Source organism: Antedon mediterranea, chromosome 3 (genome assembly GCF_964355755.1).
Source record: "Antedon mediterranea chromosome 3, ecAntMedi1.1, whole genome shotgun sequence".
In the NCBI taxonomy this organism is placed as follows: domain Eukaryota; kingdom Metazoa; phylum Echinodermata; class Crinoidea; order Comatulida; family Antedonidae; genus Antedon; species Antedon mediterranea.
In genome coordinates, this window is record NC_092672.1 from 1197222 (window position 1) to 1221761 (window position 24540).

General features: G+C 34.6%; 2 protein-coding genes across 5 annotated transcripts; one reads left to right on the forward strand and one right to left on the reverse strand.

The window, feature by feature from the left end:
* Positions 1-102: 102 nt before the first annotated feature.
* On the forward strand, positions 103-11310 carry LOC140044435 (uncharacterized). 4 transcript variants are annotated; one of them, XM_072088943.1, is made up of 6 exons: positions 103-303; positions 5844-6426; positions 7008-7157; positions 7896-8116; positions 9427-9492; positions 10001-11310. In XM_072088943.1, exons 2-6 carry the CDS (start codon positions 5864-5866, stop codon positions 10063-10065), a joined length of 1065 nt encoding a protein of 354 aa, XP_071945044.1. In that variant the 5' UTR covers positions 103-303; positions 5844-5863; the 3' UTR covers positions 10066-11310. The 4 variants fall into 4 exon arrangements, with proteins under 4 accessions (XP_071945044.1, XP_071945041.1, XP_071945042.1 ...); XM_072088940.1 differs by having other exon boundaries at positions 104-308; positions 5840-6426; XM_072088941.1 differs by having other exon boundaries at positions 104-303; positions 5840-6426.
* On the reverse strand, positions 10754-22809 carry LOC140043466 (uncharacterized). Its single transcript, XM_072087980.1, has 15 exons — positions 20440-22809; positions 20096-20201; positions 19608-19712; positions 18529-18598; positions 18196-18325; positions 17998-18056; positions 17745-17853; positions 17111-17256; positions 16895-17000; positions 14688-14908; positions 14387-14447; positions 14123-14238; positions 11983-12148; positions 11385-11462; positions 10754-10854 (listed from the first exon to the last, which is right to left on the reverse strand). Exons 1-15 carry the CDS (start codon positions 22807-22809, stop codon positions 10804-10806), a joined length of 3894 nt encoding a protein of 1297 aa, XP_071944081.1. The 3' UTR covers positions 10754-10803.
* Between the last annotated feature and the right edge of the window lie 1731 nt (positions 22810-24540).

Below are 24540 nucleotides of genomic sequence, written 5' to 3' on the forward strand. Positions count from 1 at the left end.
GAAGCAAATTTCTTGCTTCTGTGCGTCTATTCTACAACATATTACATTTTCATGGAATATAGCTATAATTCGTACGAGAATAAGAGTATGACGCGAATCGTTCTGCTAACGCGAATACTCATATCCAATCAGATTTCATGTATAGTGGTCCCGAATTTAGACTTTCAGACAGACAACGTATGGTGGCGGTTGTATAATAGCTAACGACGAGACCTATTTTGACCTCCAATTTGGATACGGCACGGGCACGCACGGCTAGCACAACAACACGTTGTGTTTTCACACACGCCACACAAATTGAGGGTTAGGTTTGTATTTATTATTAAACAATTACTTTATCCAAATAATATGTAAACCGAACACTAGGCATATTTTTAGTCGGGGAAACTAAGGTCTATAATAAATGTAATGCAGTGGGTAGAGAATAGATCAAAAAGGTCAAACAAAGTTGAAAGAAGAAGGTCGATCACATTTTCCAGTGTGCGCGGTGCAAGCAGGACGGTCGGCCTACAGAGGCAGGCTAGGCCTAGATAAGTGCGTACTAGGCTAGTACTACAGGATATAACTAGCAGGTTGCATATCAAATGAGCACGTACATTAGCTAGCCTAGGCTAGGACTAGATAATTATTTGATGGAGTACTACTACTGTACTACTCTACTGCTGGCGCTACTGCAGTTTTGCACCACACTGTTATATCTTCGATTTCTCACCTAAATTTTTTCTCACACTCACATCATACAACTTTTTTAGGCCAGTATGTAACATGTTCCCATGATTAAACCACCGTTAATTACATTTATCACAATAAAAAAAGGCTTTTCAAAACAGCTCTTTTTCCGCAAATACTTTGATCGAACTGTGGCCATTTTAGAATCAGAAAATTGCCAGAAATCAATGTATGTTTTATTTTACGCAGTGGTTAGGATTCCGGCACCGGAACTCAACTGCCCAGCGTTAGGGAATCCGACACGCTATTGCGCATGCCCAGAGCGAGGTAATCGGCGACTCTATACCTATCAACAACAGCGATGGATCATTTCATAGCTGCGCCACACGGCGAACTAGCCTAGATGCCTACTAATACGGTATCCACTAATCTAGGCTAGGGCTACCAGTTAGACGTGACCAGTGGGCCAGCTTATTTTTTAATTAAATAGTGGTTGCTTCATTCATATATAAACTTCATATCATTATGAATTATATAATTACATGACTAGTTTTATGATTTTTCATAACGCATTATACTGTACATAACAACATGCAATCACAAGTTGATTTGTTGACGGCAGCCACCGCGTGGATGTGAAAACTGTTCGGAAAGTCAGGGTCGCAACGCTAAAAACAGCATTAAGATTCTTAGATAGATACTGATACTTATTAATATCATTATAATTATTTTAACGCGTGGCGTAGTCGTATTTTAATTATTAATTCATGTATGGCATAGGCCAAGTTTCATCCATCGCTCTCGCTCGCGCAACGACTATCTAGGCTACAGTAAATCCCTATAACACTCCGACTCTCGGTGGTGTGGTGTGTGTGGCACTCTATAAGTGCAAGCTATAATTCACTTCCCAGAGCTATGAGCATGCGCAATAACGTGTCGGATTCCCTAACGGTGGGCAGTTGAGTTCCGGTGCCGGAATCCTAACCACGGCGTTTATTTTATGTTTTTATTTTTAAACTGCAGTGTGGTTTTATAAAGAACCTGCTGTACATATCAAAAGGGCGACGATATGAGTCCGTACATATAACATTTTAATTTGAAAAAATCATAAACCATATTTCAATTTCAATATGTAAAACACATCGTCATCATCATTAGCAAATATTGTTATCTCACTGTACTAAAAAATAGAAAATCATTTGTTTATGTTTGAATGTATTGATTAGATATAATTTTCTTTGATAGGCCCTATTAATATTAATAATAATATTGAAATGTTAATTTAACCTCTATTACGCCAGCTGAAAATATTTCTATTTCAAAAGTAAATACATGTTTAATCGGATTTTATAACCCTACCCTCTATAGTTTCTAATATTTTTGGGCAAAAAAGAAGCATACATTCTGGCAATTGATTGTTAAATATAAGATGGCGAACATTTCGCAGTGTGTTGACACCGAGTTCAGTATCGTTTAAAATGTTTTGAAAACTATTGTTATTTAAAATGGACCTGAAATGGAATTTCGATTTTCAAGAAATTCACACATGTTATTTAAATGTATCAAACTAACACAAACCCATACAAATAAAAACAAAATATATAGTATTTTGAGTAAAAACGAAATTTTAAGATACCATGGTAAATTAGCGAAAATTACTCACGCCATTGCAATATTCTATTTCAACGGCCGTCGGAAGCCTCTATATTCACGACGTCACATATACACACGATGATATCGAGAGCGTGTATGCCGCCCGATAGTCAGTGAATGATCGACGGCCTGGAAAGATACGCGAAGCGTTGACACTAATACTAATTTATTCAATATCTAATGTTGTTGAAATATAGGTCCCTAAAATGTACTTCGTTTGTTCTAAAACCCGAATTTAGAAGGCCTACCTCCCAAACCTTTACTAGCTAGGCCTAGCTAGGCCCCCAATCCAGTGCGCGGAGTCGATCCACCGGATTAGGCCAAGTTGAGCCGCCGACAAGTTGAGCCGCCGCAAGAAAAACGTTATTTTCTATGAAACGCCAAATGCTAACTTTCGCCGGTGCTCGTTTTTTATTTAATAGAAGTTCTATTTTCATTAGGGATAACGAAGTTTATATATTACACTTTTTAGTATAGTATTAAATATTACACTTTAAAGAACTATAATATGAAAATCTGACTTGTACTTGTAGATTCCAAAATAAAAGACCTAAAACATCACCGAAAATGATCGTTTTTAGCCAAAAATGACGTAAACATGTTGCCTCCTCAGGTTAAATAATTACATAAAATCACCGTTTTTTAGGAAAATATTTTGTGTATTAAAATTGTAAAATTCAATAAAATATGATATTAAAAGGGTGCAGGTCAAGTCGGCCCTAAACCGTCTCGGCCAAAGTCAAGTCGGCCCCACGTCAAGTCGGCCCCAAGTCAAGTCGGCCCCAAGTCAACTCGGCCCCAAGTCAACTCGGCCTCAAGTCAACTCGGCCTCACGTCAACTCGGCCAAAAACTAATCGGTCAACTCGGCCACAATAAAGTATGGAATGCAAAAAGTGCTTAATATTATTATGATTCTTACTATCCACGCTTTAAAAAAAATGAATAAAAAAAAATATAATTAAATAATATCATATAAAAAAATGAACTCATTGCCAATATGAATATAAGTACCCGCGTGTTACAAAAACACGTGCAGGTACCGCATTTTAGTAAATCGAAGACGGAGGCCTGTAACGTTCCACCATTTGGCCATAGAAAAAATGATTGTACATCGTTTTTGTCCATGATTTGCGTTTAAAAAAAAGGGGAATACCCCGGTCAGTGAAAACACGTAGCAGTTGTAGATATCGAAAAAGCTGCCAAAGGCGCAGGGAGGCGCAGCTACGAATTGTTTTCAATTGTGCAATTTGAAATTTTATTAAACGTATTAATAAAGGAAAGTTGGTGAAATCATTCCTATTTTTTTGCTAAATATATTATTGTCTAAATATTAATATTCATTAAAAGTCAGAATTATTTATAGTTAAAAAATTGTGATGAAATATTATTTTATCAATCCCCTTCATTTGCACTTTTTGCGTTCCATACTTTAACGGGGCCGAGTTTACCGATTATTTTTTGGCCGAGTTGACGTGAGGCCGAGTTGACTTGAGGCCGAGTTGACTTGAGGCCGAGTTGACTTGAGGCCGACTTGACTTTGGCCGAGACGGTTTAGGGCCGACTTGGATCGAAACCTATTAAAAGATAGTAAATAAAAAATAATTATTACTTAACCTCATTCGAAGAATATCAATACTCTATTATATTAGTTATTTGGGTAGGCCTACACGTCCACGCGAGACAAATATAGAGTGCACGGCATTTTTACCTTGAAAGATTACTTTCCTTTGCTGTGTTGTTTATGGTGGTTCAAACCAACATTGTAGTATGTAATTATATATTATTTATTTTCATGACACAATACACATAAAGACCATGAACTTGTACTAGGACACCGCTCTAATCACTACGCGAAATGTCGTAAAAGACGCGCTGGGCGTTTCATAGAAATTACCTGCGGCTCAACTTGTCGGCGGCCCAACCGGTCATATGCCGATCCACCACCCACATCATGCGGCGAGGCTCCGTTTCATGTGCATCCAAGGACCAAAGCGATATCAACAACTTGCTGCGCTCATTGTCAAGCCAAAGTAAAATATGAATAAAATTCGTTTTCGAACTGCCTGATTCGTGACAAATAAATTATCATCTCATATTACTAATTTAATTCTGCTAAACTAAAAACTAAAGAAACTATCACATTTTAGCAGTATAAATTACGAACGATACAAAATACACGAACGGAAAATATGGATACGCATCATTGCGCACGGAGCTGTATCCCGGACAACGTTGCCAGGCCAACTTCGGTATTGCCAGAAAAAACCCGTTGATTTTAAGATTTTAAATCGTCATTTACTCGATGAATAACCGTTTATACGGTAATAATTTTATCTAAAAAAATTCTAAATACGTTTCTGCAAATGCACAAGCATTTTTTAGAAAATACTCCATAGATTTCAAGAGTTATAGCCAAAAAACTGCAAATTGTCCATTGGAGGGATAGGAATATATTCGCAAAGTGACGTCACCCGCGAATTTTTTTTATTTTCAAATGGGGCTTTCCCCAAATAGGCCAATTTATATTTTGTAACAATATACATTCTAGCAACACCTAATAGCCCCCAAAACATCATTCTAAAATGAAAAAAATTGAAAATCCATTTCAGGTCCATTTAAAAAAAAAAATTACTTCGTAAGTGGTCGAATCGTATAAATATGTTACATAATATTATATTGTGAGTGTGAAAAAGGAAAGTTTAGCTGAGAAATCGAAGATATAATGGTGTGGTGCGAAACTGCAGTAGCGCTCTACCGCTGGTCATTAAGTATATAATTATATTAGGCCTATAGGTCTATATAATATAGGCTAGTAGTAGTAGTAGTACTACTTCTACTAGCCCACTATATAGGACCTCTAAGCCTAGTAGAGGTAGTCACTACTACTACTAGGGTTAGAGTAGTACTATAGACGATTTTCGTACTACAGATTAAGCCATCTTGCAGAGATGACAAACAGTCGTAAACAGTCGAGTGTAAAAAACAAAATAACATAGCGTTTTCATGGGATTTCAGGACACCATGTTAAATAAAAAATCGTATCTCCTAACCTTAACGACGGAAGGTCGTATGAGAAAAAAAAAGAAGAAGATTGGCCTATCTGTATGGTTGAAAAAACTTAGAATCCATCGAAAGAAACACCACAACATTGCTTAACTTTGTTGATGTGACTAGAACCATACTATCTAAAGTGCAAGCACAGCAAATATGAGCACTAAATGCACTTTTGAACTTACTGAGAGTGAGACTAGGGTTACAGTTAGTCACCAATAGAACGTGAAGATACTGTGCACCCTCTCAAGTGAGACTAGGGTTACAGTTAGTCACCAATAGAACGTGAAGATACTGTGCACCCTCTCAAGTGAGACTAGGGTTACAGTTAGTCACCAATAGAACGTGAAGATACTGTGCACCCTCTCAAGTGAGACTTGGGTTACAGTTAGTCACCAATAGAACGTGAAGATACTGTGCACCCTCTCAAAATAAGTTTGTGTCATAAATTGTTTTTAATTTCAGGTAGGCCGTATACTGTGTACCAAAATGGTTTTAACAAGACAACAGAGAAAAAGTGGAATAACCGTAACACCGCCCTCGTTCAAAAAGACAGAAAATAGAAAGAAAGATGAAATCAAAACACATTTGTCATCACTTTCTGAACAAAATTGTAGGCCGAAAATAAACTTGGCAGATGAAAAAGATTCTAAAAAAAAAACTGGATTCACAGATGAAAGAATGGAAACAGCTGAAACTGAAATACGACCAACATCTAGAAAGCAAAAAGTGTCACCACAAAAAAACATAATTGAGGATGATGAAAGCTCATCCGAAGATGACATTCAAAGAACTGAATTACATTCTGATTTTACAGATTCTAGATTAGAAAAACCAAAAATATATTCTGAACAATCAGAAGACATTCAAGTTAATGATAATCTTGAAAGCAGTGATGATGGAGAAAGTATGGCATCCGAAGAAAATGATGCGCAGGTTAAAGTTCAACAACTTGAAGAGTCTGATGATGAGGCACCAGAATCAATGAGCTTTAATGTTGCCAGGGAAACGGCACTTGAAACACTACATCAAGCCTACAAAGAATCTCTCAAGTGAGTTTAACTTTTGACATTTTATTGATCAGTCCTAAAGCTGTTTTATTTCACTTGTTTCACTAAATTATTAAATTAATTAAACATTTTCATTCAATATTAAAGCCTAAATTAAATTAATAAACTCCTATTACAGCCAGTTCATGTTGTTTTTAAATAAATATAAACAGCACTTCCAACTGTTAATATGCGAAGGCCTACTATAATAATAAACTATACTATATTATATAACACCTATATAAATTCCTGTCATTTGATTGGACGAATGTGGGTCACATGGCGTGCAATAGTACGCACTATTCAACGATCGTTAAATAGTACTTTTTGAAACATTTTTGTTTGTTATTTAGATGTTATATAAAACAAATAATGAATGTTTTGTATTCGTGTAATGGTACAAATAATGGCACTTGGTGAATGATGAAAGGTTTTATCAACTCGGCTTTGCCTCGTTGATATACAGTAACCTTTCATCATTCACCTCGTGCCATTATTTGTACCATTGCACTCATAAACATTCATTATTTGTATACTATAAAATGTTTTAGTGTTGTTGAATAAATTGTTTGTTTTATTATTAGAGTTAAATCAAAGAAAAAAGAGAAAAGAAGAGCTCATGACACGATGATGAAAGATCAAGCAAAGAAAAAAATAAAGAGATGTGAGCAACTTGAAAGCAAGCGCTTACCTGACACATTTCTCCAACAAGTTGACACAGAAAACTCAAACAGGTACATTCCTTGTTAAGTAGGATCGCCATTGAGACTAAATTAGCTATACACAGTCTAAATAGATTACTGTAGAGTGAAAGGTCTATTTTACGTACCTCACGGTACCAAGGGTTATTTTACATTTGTCACGGTACCATGGGTTATTTTACGTACCTCACGGTACCAAGGGTTATTCGTAAACTGAAAAATTCATAAACTGTCAACATAATTCATATCTTTTTTTTTTTATATGAGGATACGTCGATACTACAGTACACGTATGCATCAGTAATCTTCTATAGTTCTGATTGAATTGCCTTTTGCCTGGAAAGTATTAAATTACGAATTTTGATCCCTGGTGTATATGGATGGGTAAACTGCATTGAGCTGGTCCCACTTAGCAAATGTTAAACCGATTCATACAAAGGGACACCAATAGACAAGTGCGTACAGTACCTTTGGTTAGATCGGTGGCAGCAATGCATTCAAGTGTATATCCCTTTGACGTATAGGACTACTCCAAAAGGAGTAGGCCTAAATGTGAATGATTTTAATCGTATCAATTGTGTATGCTTAAACATTGTTCAACAGCACCTACAGTACTCTATGACAAGCCAAGTCTGCCAAAAGTACTCAGTTCATTTATTTTGGCATGTAATATTATGTGGCTTGTCTTACAGTAGCTGAAAAGCCTTTTTATATTGCAAAATAGAAATACATGTATAAATAATAATCAAGAATTATTTTTTTCCTTTTAAGTGAAAAACCCACAGACTATGAATCTGATGAAATAGGTGAAGACGATGATGAGTTTTCTAATTGTGATGAGGATGAAGAGAATGAGGATTATGTAGTAGAGAAGGAAGGATTCCAAATTGTTCCCTTACAAAAAATTGCTAAAATGCCAGTAGTAAAATCAATGGAAGCTTTTGAATTCCGCCAGGAACAGTTATACGGAAAACGAATTCCCAGAGTTTCAGGTTGGTGAAGTTTTTGTGTATTAAAATAAGTTTACAACTTGTTCATTTGTTTCTTGTTGGTTTTGTTGTTAGTTTCTTTCCACCTTTGATAGTGGTTGTAATATAGGATCATTTACATGAAAATGTCCATTCTTAAGTACATTTTAATATAGGATCATGTACAGGAAAATGTCCATTCTTAAGTACATTTTAATATAGGATCATGTACAGGAAAATGTCCATTCTTAAGTAAATTTTAATATAGGATCATGTACAGGAAAATGTCCATTCTTAAGTACATTTTAAAATTCTGTAATCTACATTCACATAATGTCCTTTATTCAATACTGTACTGTATGTTCTGTAAATTCTACCCTTTTATTATAATGTTAAAAGCTCTGAAACAATAAATAGTATGTTCTCAGCATCAATGCTACAGTATATTGTACATGCTATATATATATATTTTATATGTTTACGATATAGTTTTTTTTATATTTTAGGATATTGCTAAACCCCGCAAACCTCCAAAAAAACATAGCAAACCCCATCGAACCAACATAAAAGTGATTGAATCATGTAGTGTACAACCCACCGGGTATATCCACATGTAAAAAAAATATTACATTTTTACCGTTAACTACTTATTTTTGGGGTAAAACATCATTTTTTGTTCAAAAATGATTGCTAAACCCCGCAAACCTCCAAAAAACCATAGCAAACCCCACCGAACCAACATAAAAGTGATTGAATCATGTAGTGTACAACCCACTTGGTATATCCGTGGAAAAAAATATTAAATTTCTACTGTCAACTACTTATTTTTGGCGTAAAACATCATTTTTTGGTCAAAAATGATTGCTAATTTTAACCAAAAAATGATGTTTTATCCCCAAAAAAGTAGTTAACAGTAGAAATTTAATAATTAATAACCAGTGGGTTGTACACTACATTATTCAATCACTTTTATGTTGGTTCGGTGGTATTTGCTATGGTTTTTTGGAGGTTTGCGGGGTTTAGCAATCATTTTTGACCAAAAAATGATGTTTTAACCAAAAAATAAGTTAACAGTAGAAATTAAATTTTTTTTTTACATTGGTATACCCAGTGGGTTGTACACTACATGATTCAATCACTTTTATGTTGGTTCGGTCGGGTTTGCTATGTTTTTTTGGAGGTTTGCGGGGGTTTACGGTGTTTAGCAATACCCATATTTTATTGTATATAATTATATAATTGTTTGAGCTTGTCAACAAAAAGAATTTCCTATTTTGGACCAATAAAATTCTGTATTCTGAAAGATTTAGACTTAATAGTATTTTCTTCCACAGCATCTGCTCACATATCCATGACTCTAAAGAAGTCAAGTAAACCAGCAATTGGTTTTAAAGTTAAAGGTAAGATAAACACATTTTATATGCCACATACTGTACTGTAAATGTTTACATTTTAAAGAGGTGCCTGCGTTTAAATTGTTTTGACCTTTTTTAAAACAAACAAGAAACATTCTGTTATACAAGCAAAACATACTTTTAACGGCAACTTACATAATTATGTTATTTTAATATATCAAATGATGCCAAGTAAAGTAAGTACTATACTGTCAGTACCAAAAACATTTTTAAAATTGATTTCGTAAGCAGAAATTGTTGCCAACAGAACGTGAATCAGTAAAAAATGAAAACATTTTGTTGATACATTTATTCTATTCCAAGAAAGCTAAGCTACAAGTTGTCAAATCAAGTTAAAACTCTTTACTTTCAGACGTAAACACTGCAAAATTGCATTTAACACTCGCGCTCACTACTTTCTGCAGTTAACACTCGTGCTCACTAATTTCTGCAGTTAACACTCACTCTCACTGCTTTCTGCCTTTTGAAACATTTTATTCTACTTCAATCGTAGGTTTAGCAGTCACAAAGAAAGAAAGAAGACAAAAACGAAATAACTGGTCAAATCTTATTACTTGAATACTACAGATACAGTTACACTAAATATATAAATTACACCATTTAAGCTTATCATGAGATACAACAAAAGGTATATGGTGAAAATCATTACAGGGCACAATTAAAGTAATTGCATCAGTGAAATCTAGTTGATCATCAATTATCTACAGTTTATTATTAAACAACGAAACTAACATCAATCATATTGTTTATTATCAAACACAAGCAAGTAAATACATAATGAAATAAAGATGTTGACGTAGCTAATAATAATATCAATCAAATACAGTACATTATACAAATCTGCATGGTGAAATATACTATACGTACAGGGGTTGACGTAGCTAATATATATATATACAGTACATTCAGGCCTGTTCTTTTGAGGCGGGCGAATGTGATCACTCACACACTCCTAAACTACACTTAAGGAGTGCGATTTAAAACATGCTTAAATTAGGTAAACTTCTACACAACAAAATACAAACAGCACACCTACAGCATCCCTGAATGTATTGAGGAGTGCAATGCCATGCACCTACAATTTCTCAAAAAACAAGGCCTGTACTTTTATAGAAATTCGCATGGACCTGGTAAAAGGTGTGGCAAAGCTAAGATTGTTATTCAATCACGCTATGTACTAAGACAAAATAATTAATTAATTATTAATTAAGCGACTGTGTATAATTGATGTTGAGCTTCAACCATCACTGTAACTGTAATGTCAGATTAGATGACAACCACAGAATGTGTTCCAGTTTACATCAAACTTGTAGTAGTGAGTTTGAACAGACTGCTGCTATTTCCAGTCTGAAAATAAAAAAAGTAAAATTTGTTTTAATTTAAGAATAATTTAGTGATGTTTACATGATGTAAAATGCAAGCAGTGAATTGTGAATTATTGTTGGAATTTGCAAAATGTTTTTTTAATTCAGCTAGACTATTAAGTTTTTGAATCTTTAATAATATTAATGACACTGAAAATAGGTTACCTCAGATTAATGGCACATGCAGTACATATGCAGTAGGGTAAAGGGAAAAGAAGGTCAATGAAACCCTAACATACAATTTTGGAGGTCAAAATACTTTTGACCAAAACACCTTTATAATATTTCTGCTTAACCACCTGCATTAAACCTTAGTTTTATCAATGCCAAAAAATTGTTTTTTCCACCCTCTGTTTATTCATTTTTAGCTATATTTTGGTCAACTTTAGTTATTATTGAAATTGATGTAACTGATAACTTGATTAAACAGTAATTTTTACATATATGTTTCTTTTTTGATCATGAAGTTTGTTTGACAAATACAATACATAAAGTACATATAAATAAACTTACCTCAGTTTCACCAAATGAGGCATTCACTTGATTTTTTGATAGTCTTCGTTTTTTAAATTTGATGTAAGCTTCTTTCACCTGTAAGTTAAGTTAATGATCAGTATTATTAACTTGACGAAAACATTTATAATTCAGATAATTTTTATCAAATAATGAATAAAGAATGAATTGACTTTTTATCAAATAATGAATAAAGAATGAATTGACTTTAGCCAAAAAGGTGTTTTGTATTTGAGTTGATAAAGATTTTCTATAATAGAGGTCTTATCATTTGTTTCATCATGAAGTTTATACAATTTTAGTAACGTTTTAAGGGTCTTTCACACCGGTTTCGGCACAGTTCCGGCCCGACGCGCCGGCAAATCAAAACGTGTATGTTTCGTTTCCACGACTCATGACGCTCCACGCGGCTCTGAGCCTATCAATATGTGCGTAGCTGCGTGAAAATGAAAAATTGACGTTTGAATTAATATGCCGGCGCGCCAGACCGGAACGTACCGGAACAGGTGTGAAAGACCCTTTAAATATGTTCAATAATATTATTATACATTATATGACAAAAATGCAATTGTGGCAGATTAAAAAGCATCATACATACATCTTTATCACACAAACAGTAAGCAATGAAGATAAAAACGCCTTGAAGTGAGTTTATGATAACGAACAAATATGTGACAACCAAATTATCCCCATCAACAAATGGACCCAGTATCCAGGAGATGCCCAAGACAGGTAGAAGCAATAGGCTACCCTTCACAGCAGTTCTAATGAAAGAAAATCACAATTTGTATTAAAAAAACAAAATAATATGTTCTTCAAATTGTTTATATTGGTTTAAAGCACGAAAAAAGCAATTCAAAATGTGATAAAAGCACCAAATTTGATAGACATATCCTATGACATGAAATAATAAAATAATAATTAAAAGTTGGTGTGGCCACTATTATAAGTTGGTGTGGCCACTATTATAAGTTGGTGTGGCCACTATTATAAGTTGGTGTGGCCACTATTCAAAGTGGCTGCTATATTTGTTTCCTAAATATCAGGTTATTGTACATTTTAAAGTGTTTTTATTACTTTGTTAGCTGGATTTGGAATAGTTTAGGCCTGTAGAATAATTAGTAATAAGAATAAAATATTATCTGCATTTTTTTCCCTAAAATGGCCGGAAATATCAAAATAAATATTTATTGATATCAATCATTTTTTAGTCTGACAGCGAACATTGGTTGATGGTTATTACAGAGAACTTAATACAATTTCAAAACATAGGCATATAAAAAATATATAAAATATCAAGTCAACAATACAACTCGTAATTATCTTATTCAATTCAATTCAATTTAATTTCTTTATTGCTGCAAATTCCATCAAGGGCTAATCCACTTAAACATACTACATCATACAAACATATACATATTTACATTTAAAATTTAAACACATAAAAAATTACAGTCATTACTACTGTAGTAGTCTGTTGTTTATATGAATAAAAATTGATATAAATTGTTTCTTTCTGGTGATAGAGGTGAAATACAGTGATTCATTGTAAAAGAAAAATGAAACAAATTCGATACTCTAATAGATTATATTATGTTTACGTTTAAATTATCGTGTTACAAGGACGTATATGAAGTAAACTATTTTTTTGAAATAATAAAAATAAAATTTTCAAAAAATAACAATAAACACTTAATTCATTCTTCCTGACATAGCGAGAATAAGGTAATTTAAATCCATATAAGGAAGTTCAAGTGGTGTACAAACAACTCTATCAATCTTTTTCGAAGAAAACAAATTGACAACAAAGAACAATACTCAATTGATTCTTTCCCGACATATCGGGATTTAAAAAGAAAAATGAAACAAATGGCAATCTATCTGTTTACAACATCATCCATATAAGGAAACTTTAAAGTGTACAAACAAATCAATAGATTGCCTTGGTACAACCAACTATTGTGTATTCATTAATCTTTTTCGAAGAAATAAAAGGCGAGGATCATGTGACTGCTTGTTTGGTTCGGTTCGGTTGTTATGAAAACATTGAACATCCAAATTCTGTTGGTCCCTCAAAACTCAATTTTCTTTTGGCAGATTTTATTTCATTCATTGTAGTTTATTTTATTTCATTCATTGTAGTTTATTTTATTTCATTCATTGTAGTTTATTTTATTTCTAAAATAAACTGATAAACACTATAAAGCATTTGGTACCCAGACGTCGCCAACATAAAATAATTGTATAATACAATGGTTAACACAGACAAATCATTTAAATTCACCATATTTATTTAAGCCAATAACCAACTTCATGTTGTCTGATTTTATTAAAATTTGGATATGGTGTTCATTTATTATTTGGGCAAATCACACTTGTTTTGAAAGTGTAGACAGAGTAGTACAATTTGTTTTTGGTTCTTCACCCTAATTTTAACTTAACTCCATAAATAAGAAATAAGTTAGCTAACTTATTTTTCTATGCCCCATCTGAAGATCAGTACACTTAGTTCCCATTGGCCGCAACACAAGCACAAGCGAGTAATTTGACCAGTCTCGACCTTCCAATCTTTGGATTGTGATTGGTCAACTCATTTAAGTTGCACCTGCGTCGTTGCATCAACTCCCTGGTTGCATCTCGTCCTAGTGGAAACCAAGCCTTAGAGAACATTACCGAAAGCACTTCCTCAATGATTGCCACTAAAAACACACATATATTACATAGATATAGACACTAACCGTATTTGCTTATCTTTTTCACCGATTGTAGATCTTTTTTTACCATTTTGCCTTGTCATAGAACCGGTTCGTGTGTATATAATATATACCATCTTTAACAAAACTCCAGTGTTAAGCTGTTGAAATATAAATTTGTTATTTGATACGATATTTGTAAAAAAAAAACTATTTTAATTCAGATTTCTCCATTTAAAACTGCAATTAGAAAGAAGGCCGCCTTGTGTTTATCTAATGAAATGTAGTTAACTTGGTAGTATTACTTACTAGAACAATCAACATGGGAGGAATAACGACAGCCCAACGACAACTTCTCTTCAACCAACACCTAATTAAATTATTATTATTTGTTACTAAAGTCAATCATAAAGTGCTGTATGTTTAAAACAATTTTAATTCACTAAAGTTTGTAAGTTTTGATTTCCTATTATTATACAGCACTTGAAAGACACACATTTGTTTCAATACAACAAACAAACATTGATTAATAAATAAAATATAAATTGACATACATACACATACATACATTTGTATAATGACAATTATTAAACACTTTTTTATTACTTACAAGTTTTGCGTTCCATAGCAGTCCATGTTGATTGCAATCGTTAGACTCACCATTGTGAAAGACCCAATGTAACACATACACAAGTAATTACGTAACTTATTGTATTTACTAGGAGTTCTACAGACAACTTTAAATACGAGATAAATAGCTTCTGCTGACATCCACATAAACACGTTCTGTAGCTCAAAGTGCAACAACACTGCTGTGAACTTACAAAGTCCCTGAAAAAATAACAAAATCTGCAGACAATCAGTGGCGTATCCAGGATTTTAAAGTTGGGGGGGGGGGGGGGGGGCGGGAATTGCCAATTTGCCGACAAAATTGGTGTCATTATCTGTACATACACGACGTCTCTGATCAATATATGTTCTAGGATTACATAGTCATATTGTCTTATATGGGATAACGATGCAAAATTAAAACCAAACCAACATTATCTGTTAGTATGTTGTATTCATATTACAATAAAGAAAGAATTAGGAAAATCTGATTTGTAGTGTTCGAAATATAGGGTCTAAAACATCGCCGAAAATGATCGTTTTTAGCCACGAAAGAAGTAAAACAATTTGCGGCCTCAGTCGACAATTCTATTAACTACGCCATTTTTAAAATAATTACATATAATTACGTTTTTTAGTAATTTATTTTATATATCACCATTGGGAATATCAATAAAACATGTTATTAATATATAATGCTTATAAAATATATAAAGTTGTTTACTTAACGGAATTCGGACAAATTCATTGCTCTAACTTTGTGTATAGTAACGATCAGTTAGATTCATGGTACACGCGCGAGAGAAAACATTCCGCTGCGGGTGATTCGCATCCACCAATCAAATCAGCTAGAATCCTAAATCATTCAACCGTGAGCAAGCCAATCGCGAGAAAGCTCAGCTTTGATTGGCTTACGATGACATCATATCACAAAATGGTGGTTTTGTAGTTGAGCCTCACGGAATATTCTGTTCCAAAAATGAAATAGGGCCTACATGGATATTGTTTATGGTATATGTGCTTTTTCTTTAACAATTTTGAATAATAAAGGCCTCATATCGAGAAAAAAACGGGTTTTTGGCACTTATAATAAATATATCTTAGACAAAAAAGCACATGGCATGTGGCACTATATAATCTCTTAGCGTAGGAAGACATACAAATCCCAGGTCATGAGAGGCTCAACTGCATGCAAAAACAAGGTTTTAGGGTAAGGTCAAAGACTTTTGAGTAAACAATCTACCGCGTACGGCCGTACGTACGTGCTACACATTTTTTACGTGTTTCGTTAGATGTAATGAAAATAAAAAATTGTTGATCTGAAGGGATCAATGATGATATGATATGTAAATAAACAAACACTCAAAAGAATGATGTTTACAGTTCAATTATTGTCATTATGACAATTCAATAAATAGTTTATTTTTTTTCCCGGCACCTTTGTTTGCCGACGGCCGCGATGATGTGCCGACGGAAACGAAATCAGGGGAGGTCCGCCCCCCCCCCCGGCCCCTCTACTGGATACGCCACTGCAGACAATACTTAATGTCTATAGGTGCCCGATTCTCAGTTCTGTATCTCCACATATGACCATTAGTTAGTAGTATCAATTCCCTGCATCATGGAATGTTAGGTGAAGGGTTAGGTTAATGTCTGTTGTTTGTTGTAGATTATTAATACACTGTATCCCAAAGATCTGCATAAGCAAAATACATAATTTAGCAATATGTATATTTTTAAGAATAGTCAAACAGTATGCCGTAAATTTCTATTGAAGCAGAATGGAAATGTTCAAACATTAATTTCCTTGTTTTTATGGCCCTTGAGTGTACTGCAAAATGACTTCGGTTTGGAAATTTTAATGAATAAATATGTGTTTTTTTTTAAAATAAATGTTAATGTCTGCAAAATGTTATTTGTTTTACATAACTTGTATGCGTAATTGGTTTTTTTTTTCATTCAAAGTGTGTACCCTGACCAACTTGATTTTACAATGTGTTAATTTTCAAGTGTAAACTTGTTTCTAAAGCTCTGTCTACACTATCAAACTTTATTTTACAAAAAAATGTGATGTGCCCATATGTAGACATGGTGATGTTATATCACTACCGTATTTGGGAATATCATTGCCATATTTAGGCATACTTGTACATAGTTTTCAAGTGCAAATTGTAGTTTGAAAGAATTGGATTGTTCTATCCTACTTACCTCATTGTACACATTCTCTAAGCCAACAAGAAATACCAAGTAAAATACAATCATGTTGCCAATAAGGTGTTTGTGAATGTTGTTCCGTAGTGATTTCCAAAGGCCTCTAAAATAAAAGTTAATTTCGTAAAAAGGAATTCATGAATTGTTGTTTAGAAATACGTGTAAAAGGAACATTCTCACTTTAGACTATTGTGCCATTGTTGTTCAACTTACGGTAAAACTATATAAAGAGTCAACGTAATAACTAATGATGCCAAAGACAGTGAAAGACCAATTGATGTGATGACGTTTATTATTTTGCCGTGTGTTTCATCAATCTGAAAGGAAGGTTTATTAAGTTGTTTTAAATGTACTTCTTTCTGTAGTACGTTCAATTATGCTGTAATCGTTGGAACTTCTTGTTGTATGTTTGAAACTAGTAATGTTATAGACAGTTGGTGGGGGGAGGGCGGAATCATGTCTAAAAAGATTTCTTAATATGAACTGATGGTCTAATTGTGAAGATTATTTCCTGTCTAAACTAGAAGTAGTCTGTTGGTAAACGGTAGAATGTCTTAAGCAGGTAGTCTTGTCTTAAGTTAGGTAGTCTGATCGTAAACACACGGTAGAAAGCAGATGGCTTGTCTTAAAGTAGGTAGTATTATCTTAAGCAAGTAGTCTAGTAGTTTAATCCGGTAGTCTGTTCGTAAACATAAGGTTGAATGCCTAAAGCAGTATTTTCTTAGCAGTTAGTTTTAAACAGTCAGTCTATTTCTAAACAGGTCGGATGGCGTCAATTTGCAGTATTGTTTGAGGTTGTCTTCGGTCACTGATTTGGTGGTCAAATCTTAAACAATAACTTTCATACCGGTTTTGACGAAACTTGCATCAGAACAGCAAAACTTGTCATGTGACTACATACACAATTGACGTACTCATTTGATGACGTAGTTGTGCATCCAGAAGTTGACCACAGGCTTAGAGAGAATATTAAAGTCTGATATTATACACCATACAGGAATACATTGATTAATTTCCATATAGGCCTAAATAACACATACGAGTGTTAACATGTTATTTACCGTATGTTATTGTTTATTTATTATCAAGAATGTCCTTACCTTTGGTTTAGACTGAAAAATGTGCACATTTCTCTCTCACTCAAAGCCTCATCTAGTGACTAACATTCAATAATATCATTTTATTAGTACAGTAATGTGATAGATATGTTCTTGTTTTATAAATAATTATAATTCATTAAAACTCTACGTGCTGCATACGCATAATCAGTAGTTTATTTAACTCAATTTGTTACTTACTTCAGTAATTGTTCGATGCACCTTAAATTTAACTGGAGCGTTGGTTTTAACTCCTAACGTGTAAAGTGTGATTGAGATTACACCGCCTATAATGCTATAATCACCACCAACAGAACTGGAATTATTTGGCCTGTAAGAAATTAAATTAACACCTACTTTATGAAGTTGTTACTAATGGCTAAATAATACATTTTTTGTTAATCTTGAAATTTAATTTCTTATAATATTTTGAAAATATATGAATGAAATAACTTTAATGATCATATTATGCATCAATTTAAAGCATCATATTATACTAACATACTAGACGGTTAGATAACTTTAGGAACTAACCATACAATCTGACTTGGATCAACATTATCATTATCAGGCTTCATATAGGAAACCACTGCAGTCATATTAGCTGTAATATAAATTAAACACTCTTGTAATTTGCAAAGACATACCCAAAAAGAAGAAACTAAAAAGGAAAGATGAGATGATCATTTGATACTTACGTTTGGGCGTTTACTAAAGTATTTGCTGCATTTTCACGTCAAGTTGTTCAAAGTTGTTTTTTATTATTTTACATGATTATCGTAATTTCAATTTTACTGACTCCATCCTTTGTAAGCTAGGGCAGACGAGTGTAAAGATGACTCTATCCTTTGTAAGCTAGGGCAGACGAGTCTAACGCTGACTCCATCCTTTGTAAGCTAGGGCAGACGAGTCTAACGCTGACTCCATCCTTTGTAAGCTAGGGCAGACGAGTCTAACGCTGACTCCATCCTTTGTAAGCTAGGGCAGACGAGTCTAACGCTGACTCCATCCTTTGTAAGCTAGGGCAGACGAGTCTAACGCTGACTCCATCCTTTGTAAGCTAGGGCAGACGAGTCTAACGCTGACTCCATCCTTTGTAAGCTAGGGCAGACGAGTCTAACGCTGACTCCATCCTTTGTAAGCTAGGGCAGACGAGTCTAACGCTGACTCCATCCTTTGTAAGGTAGGGCAGACGAGTCTAACGCTGACTCCATCCTTTGTAAGCTAGGGCAGACGAGTCTAACGATTGGTTCCAACTTGGGCGCAATGTATGAAACAACGACGACGCACAGAGGCACAACGCAACTTAGTTGACCAATCACAAGCCGTAGATTGGATAATCCATCTCGTTGCGTCGTGATTGGTAAAGCTTGGTTCCCACTAGAACGTAACGCAAGGACGTAAACGCAACGCAAGCGTTTTAACCAATGACAAGCGAAGTTATAGACAGTTAGCAATCACAAGCGAATAAGACATCGCTTGTGATTGATCATTTTACTTGCGTTACGTCCTTGTGTTGCGTCGCTAGTGGTAACCACGCTTCCCTACGCGGCGCGCGTACATCCTTCCGTTTCATCCAAGTGGAAACCAAACTTTAATAACTATGCTATTACCAGAAGACATCAACGTTGCGTTGACAAATGAAATGAATATGTCATGATCGCCAGTTGATAAACTTATGTTGCTCCTTTCTTTAGAAATGAGAGTAGCAATTCCATCTAAGAACAAGAAAACATAAAATAACTTGGTACACTATTCAAATAAAGGTGGGGGATCGTGTCCCGGTGTGCTGATGTGACAGGCGCTGCACGGCCGTCGTGGGTCCGTAGAGAGCCTAATCCGAATGTCCACAGTTTCCGGTTAAACTTGAGGACCGGAATAAATACCTTTACCTTAACTGAAGATTAAATTCCTACTCCTAACAAATAATTTAACTGAATACATTTAGCACATTTGTGTTTAGTATTATTTTGAATGAGCTATTGATACTTAGATATTGGTCCTGAGATATGATCTTTTATTTAAGGCATAATATTGTATATCCTCCTACATTGCAAACTAAGAACATTCATGTATTAAACATTAAAGACAAATTACTGACACATATTATGTTGCTTTATTGATATGTAATCGGTTGATGACGTGTGTAGCATTTCAATCATTTCCCGCTCGATGGTTTCTGCAGACTCGGCAATAGATTTATCCGTCTAAAATTAAAATAATAAGGGTATTTTAAAAGTGAAGTGTTAGCGATCGGTGATATATTTTATTTATATAAATGTTTTCAAATATTGAAACAAAGATTCATTGCGCTTATGTCCTTGCGTTGCGTCTCTAGTGGGAACCATGCTTAACGAATTATAGAGGTAAGTAATAAACAACACCTAGTCTCTAGTGGGAACTATGCTTAACGAATTATAGAGGTAAGTAATAAACAACACCTACAATTTTACAGCCAACTGGACCATTAGCGTCGTTAGATAAAATGTTCGTAACAAGTTGTTCAGAACTGCAAGTCACATGGCTTCTGGCTGTCGATTTGATAACATTCTTCATTCTAATCGATGTAGTTTCCTCTTTCGAAGAGAAGGACGAATACGATTCAGCAAACTTTAACGTAGTGTGTGTGTTAAGCAAGATTTTTTCCTCGGTTGAATATAATCCAGTAACTTTCTGTGAAGTTTTGGTTCTGATATGTTCAGCAGCTGGAGACAATGACAAAGTTAGCGTGACGTCATTTTTATTTAATGAATCTTGGATAGTTGTTTTAAACGCGCTCTTTACCGAAATAAGGGATTCATGTTTATCAACGGTAGATGTAGCATATATTTTTCGATTCTGTGTTGTTCCATCGTTTGTTATAACGCCTGTATTAGTTGTCGGATCATCAACATACAGTATTTCTTGATTTTGCGTGGTTGTTAAAGGATGTGTTATAGGAGTTTCTTTTTCAGATATGACGTCAGTATTAGTTTCAGCAGCGTGTTCACTATCGGTAGAAGTAAAATCCAACAATTCGGGATTTTGGGTAGTTGTTAAATCGCTTGTTACAGGAGTTCGTTCCTTTGATATGACGTCAGTATTAGTTTCAGCAGCGTGTTCACCGTCGGTAGAAGTAAAATTCAACAATTCGTGATTTTGGGTAGTTGTTAACTCGCTTGTTACAGGAGTTCGTTCGTTTGATAGGACGTCAGTATTAGTTTCAGCAGCGTGTGCACCATCGGTAGAAGTAAAATCCAACAATTCGTGATTTTGGATAGTTGTTAAATCACTTGTTACAGGAGTTCGTTCCTTTGATATGACGTCAGTATTAGTTTCAGCAGCGTGTTCACCGTCGGTAGAAGTAAAATTCAACAATTCGTGATTTTGGGTAGTTGTTAACTCGCTTGTTACAGGAGTTCGTTCGTTTGATAGGACGTCAGTATTAGTTTCAGCAGCGTGTACACCATCGGTAGAAGTAAAATCCAACAATTCGGGATTTTGGGTAGTTGTTAAATCACTTGTTACAGGAGTTCGTTCGCTTGATATGACGTCAGTATTAGTTTCAGCAGCGTGTTCACCATCGGTAGAAGTAGAATCCAACAATTCAGGATTTTGTGTAGTTGTTAAATCGCCTGTTACAGGAGTTTCTCCTTTGCTTCTGACGTCAGTATTAGTTGTAAAATATTGTTCATCGGTAGATTTATCATCCAATATTTCTTGATTTGAGGTAGTTTCTAAATCAACTAAATTGTTAGTGACTTTGTTTTCAGTTTCACTTTTCAATTCGGGTGTTCCTTTAGTTGTTTTACTTTGATATTCATTGTGTTCTGTTATTGTATCGGTTGCGCCAACTGTGTTGTCAATAGAAGATGACGTTGACCATACTGGAGGTTCACTCATCATAGATTTAGCTTTCGAGTTGCCAACAGCGCTAATTTCTGACACATTTTTTCCAGTATTATTGTATGGATTAACTTGTTGATAGTTTGTTTTAGTGTAACTAGGCGTTGTCAGTAATTCTGAAATGTTATTAATAATAGTTCCCATCTCTGATTCGCCTCTTATTGAAATGTTAGAAACACTGGATTCTGAAGTAGGCTGGATATTGCGTTGGTGTGTTTCTGCTGTGGGTTCCATAAACCTACTCGATATATTTTGAGGAGTACTTATATATTGCGTTACGTTTGCTGAAACTCGTGATGGCAATTTCACAGTACTAGATACTACAGTTGCATTCGTTTTTTTTGTATTTCTGTCGGTAAGAAATGTATTTACTGAGGTGACATGTGATTGTGTTGTAGGTCCAGTACTGAAGTCGATTTGAGCATGCGTGGACCGTATTGTGTAATTATCAGAAACATTTAGTGAACTTTTCAACGTAGATGTACCTTCCTTAACTGAGATAGTGTTGTTAACTTGATATGTTGGTGTTATTTGATTATCTGTATCTAGGCCACCTTGACGATACGTGGTTTGTTTTTGGCCTAGTGTGTGATTTCTAGGAGTTGTCCATCTAGCGTTTGTAGTCATAAGTACCGCATGTACAGCTTGTTGGGTTGAAACCTTAGTAGCATTATCTATATGTGTTACCATTGCCTTCCCACTTGCACTGGATTTTAGCCGATTTGAAATGTCATCTTCATCATACGTCACGGTGCTGAGTCTTGAACCTTCTGTACGTTTAGGATATTGTTGTCGCTTATCGTCGCCATAGTTACCTATTGTTGTGTTGTTTCTATCGGCGTATGTGTTGTACATAGTAATCATCGTAGCACGAGTATGACCGTAGTCTGACCTCCCAGTAATTTCTTGCCGTACCGTTGTCGTTGCCATTTCTTTTCTGATATTTCCGTCTTCGCCATCGTGACTAGTAACGGATTTATTCGCTTACGAAACAAAAATAGAAAAAAAAGTTGAGTATGTAATTTTGTTAATTTTACTACGAAAGTGTGATGGCGCTATACTCTGTTATCCGTAATTAATTAACAGAATGACGTAATGCATAAACGGCATAAATACGGAGAGCGATTGTTACCCGGGATTAAGTTTGTTTTGTTGTCTCTTTTGTGATTTACCACTTTTAGATTCATTCTTTTTTCATACATGATAATGAAATAATTGTAATTTTTCTCATATTGGTCTTACTTTTCTATACAAAATGATTTTATTAGAACAGTCCTACTACTAATATACTAATGATCATAATTACTCGGGGGTTCATTGAGAGTACGAAGACACCATTTATGTTTAGCTATACTGTTAAAAAGCCTGAAATTACTAATGAATTTAGCTTATTTTCGGGTCTTTTGTAAGCCCTACTTGCCATCATAAAAGGACTAACGTGTCTAAAGATAATAGTACTGTGTAACTTTACAGAGTACGTGCAGGTAAGCTGACGGTATTAACACTCAACTGATGCATTCTTATGATAAAATTAAACTATTTAGGCACCAAAACGGAACTATATCTAACGTGAAGTCCACGTTGGCATCGACGTGCTCATATGGTGGTTATTAACAGCCTTCATAAAAAAATATGTGCTATATTTTGTTTTAATCCTTACCCTTTTCTGTAGTTTGCATTGCATTATTAATTGCTGGAATACGACATTGGCTACTGTTTTGAAATATGCCGTAGAAATAATCTTCATATTCAACATGTGAATATTCGCCGTATGTGTGCCATTTTTCATCTAATAAAATGTAAATTTAGGAAAACAATATTATTACCTCAAACCGTTTATGTATGTTATATATTATTTGAATGCACGTATTTCACGCACAAAATACGTTGGCATAAGGCCTACTCACTCACTACTCTTCAATAATTTTTAGAAGATTTCGACTAAAAAGCAAACGCCACACTCCTATAAGTCAAGCAATATAACAATGAGCTTTTAATGCGTGCGTAAAATGCTGCACAGTTGTGTCACAAATTCTTTTCTCCTAAAATGAAAGATGATAAAACAAAGTACCAGGGCAACCAAGTAGATCAAACCGCAAACACGGCTGGTTATTCCAAGTTTGGATATGGATGATAATTGATGACGCATACATTACATCTGAGAACGTGTTCATCACTGGTGTTTCAGAATCACTGTTACCGTTGAAAAGAAAAGGCTAAAATAAATCAAGGCAAAAAAAAAATTTAATTAAAGAGGATCCGTACAATTGATATTGCAAATATTTAAAAATTATTTAACACACATTGTGCAAGCAGAGAAGAATGCCTTGTTCAAGAATATGTAGGAAGTGAGAAGTAACAACCGACAAACCTCAGTTGCGTTCCCAGCGTCCTCCGGTGTCACGTGTTCCCATTTGTCACCAAGTCTCCTATAGTAGACATTGTATCCTGTAACCCAACTATTCGAACGAAATGCACCCTGGGTGATTATTCCAGTTACGTTTCTAGGTTCAAAAAAATTCACTTGGATTGCAGACTTCTTGTGACCACACCAACCAGTATCGGAATTTAGTTGCACGTGATCATGTGATTCTTCCTGGTCGTCTGGACAAAATTTAATCTGGTTTTCCATTATAGATTCCAACAGTTGTTCGGCGCACC